Below are 12,437 nucleotides of genomic sequence, written 5' to 3' on the forward strand. Positions count from 1 at the left end.
AGGACGTGGACTCAGTTAATGGAAGGTCACTGCATTTTGGCTCAGTCTGCTGTTCCAATTAATCTCCAGGTGAAGACATCCCTGCAGGACCCACAACTCTTACTGCTATCAAAGAAGGGGGCAGATTGGGGTGCTGAACTGTATGCACACCCTCCTTCCCCCATGTGAATATACTTTAAGTATAATTAGGCTGTGGTAAATTGAGAAGGGCTTTCTGCAACCAGGAAGGGGCTGGTTTCTGAATCACTGCCCTTTGGGACTGACCCTGTGATGAGCACCAAATCTCCCCGTCACCTGTGTTCTCACATAGGAGTTTTTAGAGTACTTCTGCAGAGTGGTGGGACTCTGGGACCTTCTTAACAAGTGCCCAGCCTACACAAGTGTGCAAGGGGGTTATTTGTCTTGTTGTAAATACCGATCTGTGTACTTGAGGTAGTGTTACGCAAAGCTAATCCCAGATTAGGGCCTTCTGAGGCAGGCAGGATGCAACTGGTTCTGCTGGCTGTGGTCGTGGAGGCTGTGTGTAGGTAGCAGCACAGCTGGGAACTGCAGAGATGGGTGGGTTTCATGTGGCAGTGGTACTGAGTGCGTTGCAGAGGGAGTACTGTGCACGGCCGAGACCTTCGTGTCCAACACAGAAAGAGTTTGTATTGCAGCGAATTGGTTTGCTTGAAATGGAATGGAGCTGAATTCAGAGAACAAACTGAGGCTTCAGTTTTGAAGGCTGGATTTGCACAAGGAGAAAGGTGGGCTTCACAACGAGCAACGTGCGACTTCCACTGAAGGTTTGAGTAAAACTCAACAGCTTTACTTTGAGTTGCTTTACAAATGCAACTGCAGTTCCCTAACCCACAACTTTCCTGTGTGGTGCCCCGGGAGCAGCAGCGCTCTGTGCAGCTGGTAACTGTGGATGCCCACTTCCAGTAATGCTGTTCACAGATGGAGGTTTCTGCGTGCAATATGTGCACATCCGATATGTATGTGTGTACATGGATGATATATGTGCATAAATACATGTCGTTATGCATACACAAAGCAAAACCCCCATGTAAGTGCCATCACTAGAAATTGAATGCTCCGCAGCCTGCAGGGACCCGGTGCTCTGATGAAACCAGGAGGTGGCTCAGCATATGATCCATATGTCACTGCAGCAAGTGCTCTGTGCCTCAGAGCAATGCACTGGGATGGCTATGCTGACTGCTGAGCATCAAGCCACTACCAGCTGCTCTCTGGGGGGAAGGAGTTTTGCATTTGTCTGCTGTTGGACGGGTGGCTGTGGAGCTTCTGCTGCACCACCTCAGTCCTCTGCTGCTCCCTGGGGAGCCCTGCAGTGTTGCTCAGAAGCTGCAGTCTGAATGGGCGTGAAGGTCTCACTGCTATTTACCGAACCTAAAGTGCTGCTTTGGCTCTGAAGGCCGATGTAAATCAAAGGGGGAATATTTTTTTTTTTTTGCCATAAAATTTTAATTTCCTGCACTGGGCAGTTTTATATAACCTGTCATTTTAATATCGTGCTGCTTCCCAACAAAAGCAGCGTATCAAACCCTGTAAATCAAGTTTCCTTGTAGTGAGAATTGTAATGCAAACGAGTTGCTTTAGCTTTGTGGGACTCTATTCTCCGAAATAAAATTCCAGAATCTGGTTTAGGATTCAAGGGGGGATGTTTAACGCCGTGGCTCTGACTGGCTGCTGCTTGTGTTCAATTGCACAGGCATTGTCAGCTGTGCAGAATGAAAGCAGCTCTTGCGGTGTTCTGTTTTACACTGTCTTCCAATTGCTGTGCTATTTCCTTTCCTGGATAAGGAAAACCACAGTGGTTCTTGGGAAACTTTAAGGCTGATCTCATCAGAAGAGAGGCTGAACTTGTAGAAAACATTGGGTTTTCCAAATGCTTTCCATCAGGCAATGCAGAGCTTTCCTTTTCTGCATTAGAGATATTAGACTGTACGACATGAGATGCAATTCTGGATCTTAGTTACCACATTGAGGGGTTCTTTTTTAATCAGTGAGCATTTTGAGGTCTGCTTGCACACTACCTGGAAGCTTACCCACAGAATTGATGCTCTCTAATGTGAGAGTCAAACCCTGAGCCTCACTTTGGGAATGAACGGGAGCTCATGCAGTGCTCTGCTCCTCCTGGAGCGCCAGCAGTGGGCTGATGGATGCAAGGGCTGTTTCACAAGCTTTTGTTCAGTCACAGAAGTGAGGGAGTTTTGTCATTGAAGTGCAAAAATTCGGATTTCTGTAGGTGGAAATGTTTTCAGCTGTGTCATTTGTGGGAATGGAAACACTTTCTGCTTTTTTCGCGATGTAATGTGGGATAACTGTGGTTTGGGGAGCTGCTGGGTGTTTGCATGCATCCTTTGACTACTGAGTAAACGGAGTCTTTGTAACCAGCAATGGAGACATGATGCTCTTTGGTTTTGTTCTATCAGATCTCTGTACGTGAGTGATCTATGAAATGGCAGAGAATGGAACAGACTGTGACCAGAGACGCATAGGAATGAGCAAAGAACAGCACAATGGAAACTTCACAGGTAGGTAGGAAATGTCTTCGTGTTCTCAGCTGGTCAGCTTGGTGTGTAAGTGACCAGCACAGGACTTGAAAGGAATTTATGTTGGTATGTTTTACGCCCAGATAATGCAAAAGGAGGCACCTGAATCAGTACTGGAAGCTTCAATCTGAAATCTGGAGAACTTATGTAACGTAAAGCTACAGAATGGTTTCATGCTATCTGCTGCCATTCAGCTTCTCTCTTCTCCTTCCAGTGTTCTTACTCTGTAGCTCGTATGCATGCGGTCCTCTAATGCTGGCTTGGGTACCATAGGGGATGCAAGCTAAGAACTGAGCTGTGTAGAAGTTGGGCTGTACAACCCCACCCTTTGGCACTGAAGAGATGGTATTGGTAATAAAATCTGTTTTGCTCTGGGAGAAATCCAGTTTTCAGTCTCCCAGTTTCTAGCTTTTCTGTTGACAGCTTCACTGTAATTCGTTGTTTACAATTGTACGTCGCTGGCAAAATATTTAACAGCTTCATCTCCTGCCTTCCCTGTTTTTTCTACTGGTATGTCTGAAATCGGCTTGGATTGGTGTTTAGAACTTGTGCAAAGTAATCTGGGAACATTTAATGAAGACCGTTGTGTCACTAAGTGCTGTGTGTAGTGTGGAGATGGTTATCATCTCCGTTTGTTTCCTGTCAGCCTTGAATGTGCCAGTTCCATATTTAATTGTTTTGTAATCAAGTGATTTCTCAAGTTGTACGCAGGCTTACACCACTCTGCAGTCTCTTACAACATTTACTAAAATCATACAAAGTAACAAAAAACCCAGGGCTGAAGCATTTTTATTAGACATATGAAGTGGAAAAAGTGAAGGACAGAACTTGTTGAGCAAGGAATGAGGTGAGGTTGAAAGAGAAGTGTATGCCTATGTGTATGGAGCAAAGCAAGGCCTTCCTGAGGAATGTGGGTGTCCAGTGCTTGCTGTTGTGGGATTCCTCTTAGTTGATCTAAAGCAACAGGCACTTACAGCTGAACACAGGCACTGTGACCGAGGTACGGTTGGTGTTACAGTGGTGTTGGGCACTGCAGCGTAACCAAATTACTGCAGTTAGAAGCAACGAAATGTGTAGTGTCAGTTTAAGTGGAGGACTGTGGTGTATGAGTAAGCCCTTCTTGCAGGATCACAGGAGCACTTCCCGTCTGGCAGGCTCCTTTTGGAGAAGCTGAGTAGTGTGGCAAGGCTTAACATAGCCCAGGGATTCTTACTGGGAGGACAGATACCGTTATCCAGTTACACGGTGAGTGGGGTGTGTAGAGAGCACATGTAATTCAATCTGCTTCGATTGGAGAAGTCTGAGAATAACTTTGGAAGAGAACCAAATTCAAAAGTTCAAAGTGAAATGTGGTCTCTGTAGTGGGCAATAGAGATGTCTTTGACCTGGTGTATTAGCTGATTTGAAACTGATGGTGTGTAAATGCTAATAGGTTTAACAGACTTCTTGTACCCTGGGCCAATTCTTGAATGGTTGTCAACTACATGGTGGAAAAAAACCCGCATTTCTTTGGTGGAGAACACCTGATTTCTGATGGCTTTGGAGCAAATGCTTTGTGATCAGTGAAGGTGATGAGTGGAGCTTGTGTTCACTCCCTAACAAAACAAATAATTATCTGTATAAATTTGGGTGGGGTGGAATCTGAACTGCCAGCCTGCGCTTTCATATTTCTGTTGCTTTTCATTTGCAGAGTCCTCTTTGTTGAGTGAACGGAAGCGAAGGGACCGAGAAGAGAGGTTGAATATTGTCCTCTGGAGACAACCACTTGTTACCTTGCAGTATTTTTTCCTGGAAACTCTAATAAACTTGAAGGAATGGACCATAAAGTAAAGATAATTTCTTTAACTTCTTCTAAGCATTCTGGGGAAACCCATGCTGTGATTCAGTAGGTCACTCTGACATCTCACTTTCCCTGATGATTCATAGCTTTAAAGTTCTTTTTCCAGAAAACATTTATTTTTGTCCCTCAAAGGTGGCCCCTGGAACATGCCATGCTTCCAGTTTCATGCCCAGACCTTCTGCCTGAATGACATAAGTGTACATATGGTCTCAATGGAAGATAATTGCAAACTTCCTTCCTGAGAGTTGAATACTTTCATTTGAAAGAATGGGATAGTGTTTAGGGATCCTGAAGGCAAGAGATGTAGTTAAAACTGCAGTGTTAAGCACTGATCTTTTAATGCATGTGTATCACTTAATGATCTTGGAGTAATTTAGGTAGGGCAAGGTTCAGGATTACGTGGAATTTGTGTTGGTGTTTATGGTGCTGCAAAGAGGACTTTGCTTCTAAGCTACGTGGTCCCTTTCATAGCAGGAAATTACTTATTAAAGCACTTCTCAGCATCGTTTACACCCTGGATGGAATGGGCATTTATTCTAGTTGTAACTGCTAATTGCATATTTCCAACATCTCCTGCTAGTGCTCCTTTGCAGAGAGCTGAGATGGGTGATAATGGGCTCTGTTCATTGACTCTGCTGGGCTAGGTTTGACGTGCTGACACATAAGTTCAGTTGATACAAACTTCTATTTTTCGTTTTCGTCTTCTGCAGTGAAAAATAGCAGATTTACTTAGGCTTAATCCCGTTTTGCACTCCCCAAAATAATCTATTCCCCAAAGCCCAATTATTTTACATTCTTTCAACTATCACTGGAAGCTGTTTCTTTGAGCACTGCTTTCCCATATCTTCCCTTAGCTGTTTCAAACAGTCTCCAACCATAACAGAAATAGAATTTGAGGTGTTATTTTAAGCTATTTCCCAGTTGTCTAGATATTACATTTTATTACAGATAGTACTTGCATCCTGAATTGCACAGCACATCTATGCTATGTACCACTACCCAACACAGAACTGCACACCCACCCAGCTGTGTTGTGTAGCATGACCATGTCTTTGCAGAAAATAACAGACTGTACCATGAGCTGTGAAGGTGACCTCAAATTGAATCTTAATGGTTTCCTGTGTTCCACTTGAGTAAATTGCCATTTCAATGATGACAATCACTTGAAAATCTAATTCTCGTAGTGATGTGAACAGCTACTTTTTTTTCAGCTTGCTAAACGTTGAAGCATTTCTGAATGTATTTCTTTATTACTCGTCATATTTCTACATATTTCTGTCTTTCATCTAAATTGATAACTTACACTTTTATAATTTTCTGTGTCTGTGATTTTATAGCATTAGATGACAGGAAATAATAACTGTATGTGGCCACGCAGTTAAGAAATACGTATCAGGCAGGGTTACTGCAGCCTTGTAAAATTAGTCACGTGCAAAAGTAGCTGGCTGTCAGATTACATGGAAAAGCACTTTTCCCCCTTACCTGCAGTAGCTTGCTGATACTTCATAGTCAGTTAAAATGTACATACTAAGCTTCGAGCTGTCACAAGAGAGATTCTCTTCAACAGGTCAAGAGAACCAGAGTAGTGTGTAGGTTTTTGCTGTGGCTGTGCCCACCAGCAAGTGGGTTGAAATTAGCCCTTCTGTTGCCCACCACATCCCCTCCCCAGGGCTACTGCCTGCTTCGTACTTTGCTTGATTGTGAATGCTGCCCTGGGTATGAAATGCTCTTGTTGAAGCTGAACGTTTGATGTTTAGGTTGTGTTTGCTTTCAGACAGCAACTTTGTTTTTCTTTATTTAAAAACAAAACAGTAAAGTAGAGATTTTCCATAAGAATAAAGGCTCCCCAGATATTTTTGGGGAGGTTTGTTTTCATAATAGCAGACTTTTCAGCTGCCATTATGCCTACTGACTACATCCACACAATCCCACTCCACAAAGATAAGTTACTGTTAAATGAATGCTATGCTATGAAAAGCTCTAACTGCCATTTGTCTTTTAAGATTGTGGCATCGGCGAAGTATCCTGGTGTCTTTTTTACTGATGCTTGCAGTGCTTACAGCTATGTATTATGCTGAAGGAAGACATCAACAGGTATGACGTTCTCAAGTGACTAATGCTTGTCCCTGTGCTAAAGTAGATATACTGGGAATTGAATGGGGTCTTCATCAGATTGTAACGTGTCTTTTGAACCCCTGTTTGCTTAAGGTTTTTTATCGATCGTGTCATGACTTGCCTTGTGTCGAGTGTGGGTGTGTTGTATTTGAAAGATGGAGGAAGATCAGCTGTATCATGTCATCTATTCTGTTGCATACGTAGGTGTTCTATTTCTCATCTATTCTTGACTGAGTAAGCACACCTCTGATGCTGCAGCACTCCTTCGCTTCAGTTGTTAACGAGTTTTTAATAGTGGTGTGAGCTCTGTGGAAAATGTTAATCTGAGTCATGACAGAACTTCATGGATTTCCAAGAAATGTTTCTTCTGCTATGGAAGGGTGTCCTGACCAACGAGGGTAGGCATAGGTGTTGACATAAAATAGCTTCACGGCTCAGATCTCCACCTCTGGTGTTGCATCCTCACTCAGTCCCATGCTTCAGCCCTAACCAGTGACCATTTCTTCTTCCTGATGCCCAAACACCTACTTCATTAAAAACTCCTCCTTTGGTGCCTTCATCAGCATGAAGAGCAGAGCTGGATGCTCATCACCGCTAGATGGCTCTTACAAACTGGTGTTGAGGCACACTGCCCTGAGGTTGCTTCACGTGCTTTGCAGGGCTTAGCAGGGCAGTGCCTACCCAGAGCTCTGTAGGAGGCTACTGGGAGAAACCTGCACCTGTGGGACTGGCAAGGCTTGTGCAGCCTGCAGTGTCCTCAATCCTTCATCCCTCTCCTTGAAAACTTGTTGATAATAAGGTCTGTAGGCTTTTCTTGTCAAAGAGTGGTGTTTTCTGTACAAGTCTCTGCTGTAATTGTAGTAAGTTGCAAATAGAAGAACCAGGTTCGGTTATTGTTATGCAGACGAGCACCTGTATTAGCCTGTAGCTTTAACATTCTCCTCCGAGAGACATCACCTCAATTATTCCTTTTCTCTTTTGTGATTTCACTTGCAGTATGTGCGGTACGTGGAGAAGAAGTTCTTCTGGTGTGCCTACTGGGTAGGATTGGGCATCCTGTCCTCTGTCGGACTTGGAACAGGTCTTCACACCTTTCTGCTCTACTTGGTAAGCGTATGTCTGTCCCATGTTTTATGTGAATCATGTATTTGAATTGTTGTGTGGTTTTAAGATCTCATGTATAAAGGATCTTCCGTCAGTCCAAATGTCAAGTTCTTCTGAAGGAAAGGAAATACTTAGTGTAATAGTGCAGTGCACTGGTGAGCACTCACCTTGCTCTGTACTGCATAGCCCTGCTGTGTAGCTTGTGTGCTCACTGTGAAAGAGTCAAAATCAGCAGTTCTCTATGCTGTCGTTTACTGCTATAAATAAAACATTTTGTGGTGTGTGCAGCTCAAATGTTTCCACTAAAAATTTTTCAGCACGCTCTTCATAGCTTAAAATGATCATTTTTCTACCAGAGAGACTAGGAGTAGGCAGCTGCTTGGAGGTTCAGTCTGTATTCATTTTGCTTTGATAATAATGGCAAGAAAAATGTTTGTCTGCAAAGAGAAAATACTCTGTGTTGTTCTGAAAGTGTATCTGATGTTGTTTATCTCAGCTCAGCTAGGAAAGTTGGGGAAATGTTTGGCTGTGTTTTGCTTTTGGCCATTGGGTTTGTTCCTTGTTTATGAAACCACTGTCCTGGATTTAAGAAAAGGATTCATGGCCACAAAATAATTAAAACCAGTTTATGCAACAAATGTCATCTTGTATTTGGGACAATTACAGATGTTTACTTTCAGGACTGCTTTAATCATTAACAATAACACAGAAAGCACTACAGGAAACAAGGAACTCGTGTTTTTCCACACAGCAAAGCAGTGCCTATGAGACCCAATGGCATCTGTGTCAGCTGCGTTTGCAGCAGTGTCAGCCTGTCCCTGTGGCTTCTGTCCTAAAAGTTGAAAGCACAGGAGAAAGGAAACTGCTGCTAAACAGAAACAAGTTAATGCACACACAGCCTTACAGGCAAGATTTCTTCTAACCAAAGGGATGCTGTGTCTGGGTATCCTCTTGGGAGCTGTTTGGAGAGCTTATGGTACCATTCCTAGTCTCAGTTTTTACAGAGTTGTGTCAGAAATCTAGTAATTAACTGATGTTTTCCATTGTTTGCAAACTGCATCTGAAACTGGATCATGTTCTGTTGTACATTGATGGGAAGCTGAATAGGAAGGGCTCCCATTTTGTACCATGGGCCGCTCCCACATCATCGTCCTATAAAGAAGTCTTTATAAGCCAGCACTTTTTATTTGCTTTCTCTTTTTCTGAAGGAAGGTGGGATGGCTGACCTTTCCTTTACTCTGTTATTGAAAATCAGGCTGTTTTCTTAGTTCTGAGTTACTTTTTCACTCAGTGTCATAGCATATCACTTGAGCTTTCCTTCGGGGTCCATGAATGTAGTGGCTGTGTTAGGCCACGACCTGCTCTGACATTAAGTCATGTATACACACGGTGCTATTTCTCTGTTGGCTTAATTAGCAATTAGCAAGGATGGTAAGTTCAGAACAAATACACTTCTGGGGATTAAATGCATGTCTGGATGCAGAAGGGTCCTTAACGTGGTGGAACACATGTGGCTGCGTGCCACTAGATGGCAGTGGGAGTGTAGGAACACAGGCTGCTTGCCCTGACTGCACGTTGCCATTTTAAGTACCAGATCTGTTAATATTATCAATACAGCTCCATCAGCAATACACGTATGTAATACACCCAGTAATATAGTCCAGTCCTTGATACCCACTGAGCTTGAGGCTACACCGTGTGTGAAAGGGACTTGAGACAGCTGCTGTCACTTTTACGGGTAAATTATTTGAGACTTCTGGATTTAACCCTCTGTGAGCAAAGCAGTTAGGAGCTCCAGCTTTCAAAAGGAGTTTTAAAAGAATTTACTGTTCTAATTGTGCAGCAGCCTCATTTAAAAGTAGAGATCTAATGGCTGTGGTGAAGTCGCTGTATTAACTTTCACATTAATACATACCTGCTTTCCATGTTCCATATACTTTAATGATATTTCTCGATTATGGCAAAACTCATTCTTCCATTGATTCAAAGAAATTAAAAGTTAAAAAAAAAAACAAAACAAAACAAACCAACACCCTGCTGGTTTCAGTGCCTGGATTTGCAGGCAGCAGAGAACAGATTCTGTAAGTGTTTTAAAATTGCTCATAATTAATTGCTCATTTCAAATCTGTGTGTAGGGTGAGATTGTTGGGAATGCAATTACATGCCTGGAGAACAATGCTCTCGGGCCCACCCATGAGCCGCTGGGCTCTTGTTGGTGCTTGCAGCATTGTCTCTGCCACCCAGGGCTGAGGGGTAGGAATTGCTGGCATGTAGGCACCTGTTGGTGCAGTGTGCTGAGTTGCTTCAGCTGTGACACAGGTGCATCTCTTGTAAATATAGCCCTCCTGGTGCGTGCAGCTCGTTCACAGCACGCTGTCTGTGAGCACAGCCTGGTAGCTGGGTGCTTCACTGGTTGTGCAATAGATGCAGTATGTGAGTGACTCTGATGTTTGCTTTCCTGGCCCGGTGAGCTGTTTTTCCAGTGTTGAGAACTATCATTTATCTGGATTCTTCAGAGCATCTACACCAGCTGCTTTGTTGCAGGAGAGATCCAGGGGTGAGGGCTTGGAAACAATAGGTTGACTTGAAGCAGAGCCTGCAGTCTCAAGCAGCCTCTGTTTGGGGGCACAGCGCTGCCCCCAGTGCTGTCAGCTCACATCTGCTTCTGATTTTTTGTTGGTCACCAGAACACTCTTGCTGAATGCATCTTGGTCTGGGAGGGAAAGGTGGATTTTGGCAATAAAAAGCCTGCGATCAAGCTGACATTTCTGCAGTTCAAGGACTTCCTGTATATAATAGAGGATCCAAATGCTATCTGCTGCGTTGGTTCCCAGTTCAGTGCTGTCTGCTCAGTCGTAGCCAGCAGTAAGTGTAAAATTCAACATGGCTGTTGGGAAAGGATCCTCTGGCTGCAGCTGGCACTGAGCGCAGGGCTGGCACAGAGCAGGTTTCAGCACAGCAGTGTGGAAGCCGGCCGCTCTTCCAAGAATCCTCTTTATTCTGACACATTCAAAACAAGTCTGCTGGCTTTTATTCCCAAAGCCCATTAAAGTCGTTTCAGGATTCTTTAAGAACAACACTTTAAAAATAGTAATCATGATGTGGTGCTGTAGGAAATAAAGCTATTAGGATTAATGACTCCAAGGTTTTAGCGGCATACAGGGCTGTCGTTCTGGGGGCAGAGTTTAGTCTCAATATGTTTGCTCTTATATTGCTGGTATATTAAAAGACAAGTGGCATGAATCGCTTAATTGCTGGGAGATGGCTCCTCAGGGATTGCTCGTGCTTGTGGGGCGAAGGAGCAGGCAATGCTGGGTGGGGTGCTGGGCTGGAGCTGCCCTCTGCCATCTTCATGCTGCTGTCTGACTTGGTTTCAGGTCAGCTCTGGCAGTGGATTGCAGATGATGTGATTGAGGGAAAGGAGATCAGCTTAGAATTCATGCCCATCAGAAAGCCTCGTGCAAGAGCCAGCTGATACGTGTCCCCTCTGTATATATGCTGTGTTACAATCTGTAGTGGTGGGGGATGAATGGGAGCGAATTCCTTACAGGTCAGAAGTGCAGTGCGAGTTCTGGCTGTCTGCAATTGTTGGTGTTTTTGTTTTTCTAAATCCCCATCTCTGCTCTCTTGCTGATAGAGCCAAGTGGAGCAACTGCCGGAGAGCTCTGCTCGGTGGCCGGGCTGCAGAGCAACACAAACAGGAAACATGAGGTACAATAGGAATGCTTTGTGCACGGAGGTCAGAAAAGAGCTGGGATTTTTTCACATGTGTGGGTTTGTCACCTCATTCTTTCTCGGGCGTTCTGCAGAGGAGAGAAGGAGCGTGGCAGTAATTTCGGGCCTTGAGAAAGGACCGAAGACTGCCTTTAAAGAGAAGCACATTGCAAAGACAGTGCCGTCATTGACAGGGCTGACTTTGGAGAGCCCGCTGGGGTTTATCTGGGCCGGAGGGTTCAACGTCTTGCTTTTGTTCTGAATTGGTTCCAGGGCTTGGCTGTGGCCAGAGGTCGCATTTTGGCCTCCGGAGAGCACAGCAGCACACAGCCAGAGGGAGTCACGTTCTGGCCCTGTGCAAAAGGAGCTGAGCTTAGAATGGGAGCACTGAAAATCAGACACATCGTGCAATCGTGAGCTTGTTAACTTTTCTCCAAAAAAAACTCAATTGTTGGCATGAATCATTACAAATAAACACCCCCACACCCCTCTTTCCTGCCAGGACTACCGAATGCTTTTTAAAATCACATTTGTTTCGGTGATCCAGGAGCCAAACTTGTGAGGAGACCCGAGGGCTCGAAAGAAAAGCTTACACAACAGGGCTCACTCCAGTGCTGTGAAGTACACGTTATAATTTGGAAATCCACAGAATTTAGTCTCATTCCTTCCCCTGTTAATCAGTGACGTTAATGCAGGAGTATTTTCTTTGTGATTTTCTGCTTCATAAAAAATTTGCTCTTTTTTTTTTTTGTAGGGGGATCATTTAAAATGATCGTGAATAACTCATAGGTGATATGTTCTGTGTGTAAAGGAAAAAAGCCAGGAGGAGAACCTGAGCTGCCCAACCAGGTGGGGGACACAGCCACGCTCCCCCTCTCAGCACTGAGTTATTGTTAAGTGTTCATATCCACTCCATGCAGCTCTTCAATTCACATCAATTGGCAAGCCTAAAACAAAGGAAATAAAACCTGGTTTAGTCTAATATCTGTGATCAGGTTACTGCTATTGAGCTAAGGCACTTAAAAATACGTGGTGGTGCAGAAGACAGGAATCAATTGTAAAGCAAGTTGAAATGGAGCCTGTTTGTGTAAGGCTGGTATGCAACGTAC

At 44.1% G+C, this 12,437-nt stretch overlaps 1 protein-coding gene across 9 annotated transcripts in view; it reads left to right on the forward strand.

The window, feature by feature from the left end:
* The window catches only part of VMP1 (vacuole membrane protein 1), a 55,996-nt gene that overhangs the window by 4,083 nt on the left and 39,476 nt on the right, over nucleotides 1-12,437 (forward strand). For 8 of the 9 annotated variants that reach the window (XM_046902683.1, XM_040650502.2, XM_415880.8 and 5 more), the window contains 4 exons: nucleotides 2,436-2,537; nucleotides 4,246-4,381; nucleotides 6,399-6,489; nucleotides 7,507-7,617. In XM_046902683.1, coding sequence (XP_046758639.1) covers nucleotides 2,462-2,537; nucleotides 4,246-4,381; nucleotides 6,399-6,489; nucleotides 7,507-7,617 — 414 coding nt within the window. In that variant the 5' untranslated portion in view covers nucleotides 2,436-2,461. Of the gene's footprint in view, nucleotides 1-2,434; nucleotides 2,538-4,245; nucleotides 4,441-6,398; nucleotides 6,490-7,506; nucleotides 7,618-12,437 lie in introns of those variants that run through there. The other variant, XM_025142011.3, reaches the window with a different exon arrangement.

This window comes from Gallus gallus, chromosome 19 (assembly GCF_016699485.2).
Source record: "Gallus gallus isolate bGalGal1 chromosome 19, bGalGal1.mat.broiler.GRCg7b, whole genome shotgun sequence".
Lineage (NCBI taxonomy): Eukaryota > Metazoa > Chordata > Aves > Galliformes > Phasianidae > Gallus > Gallus gallus.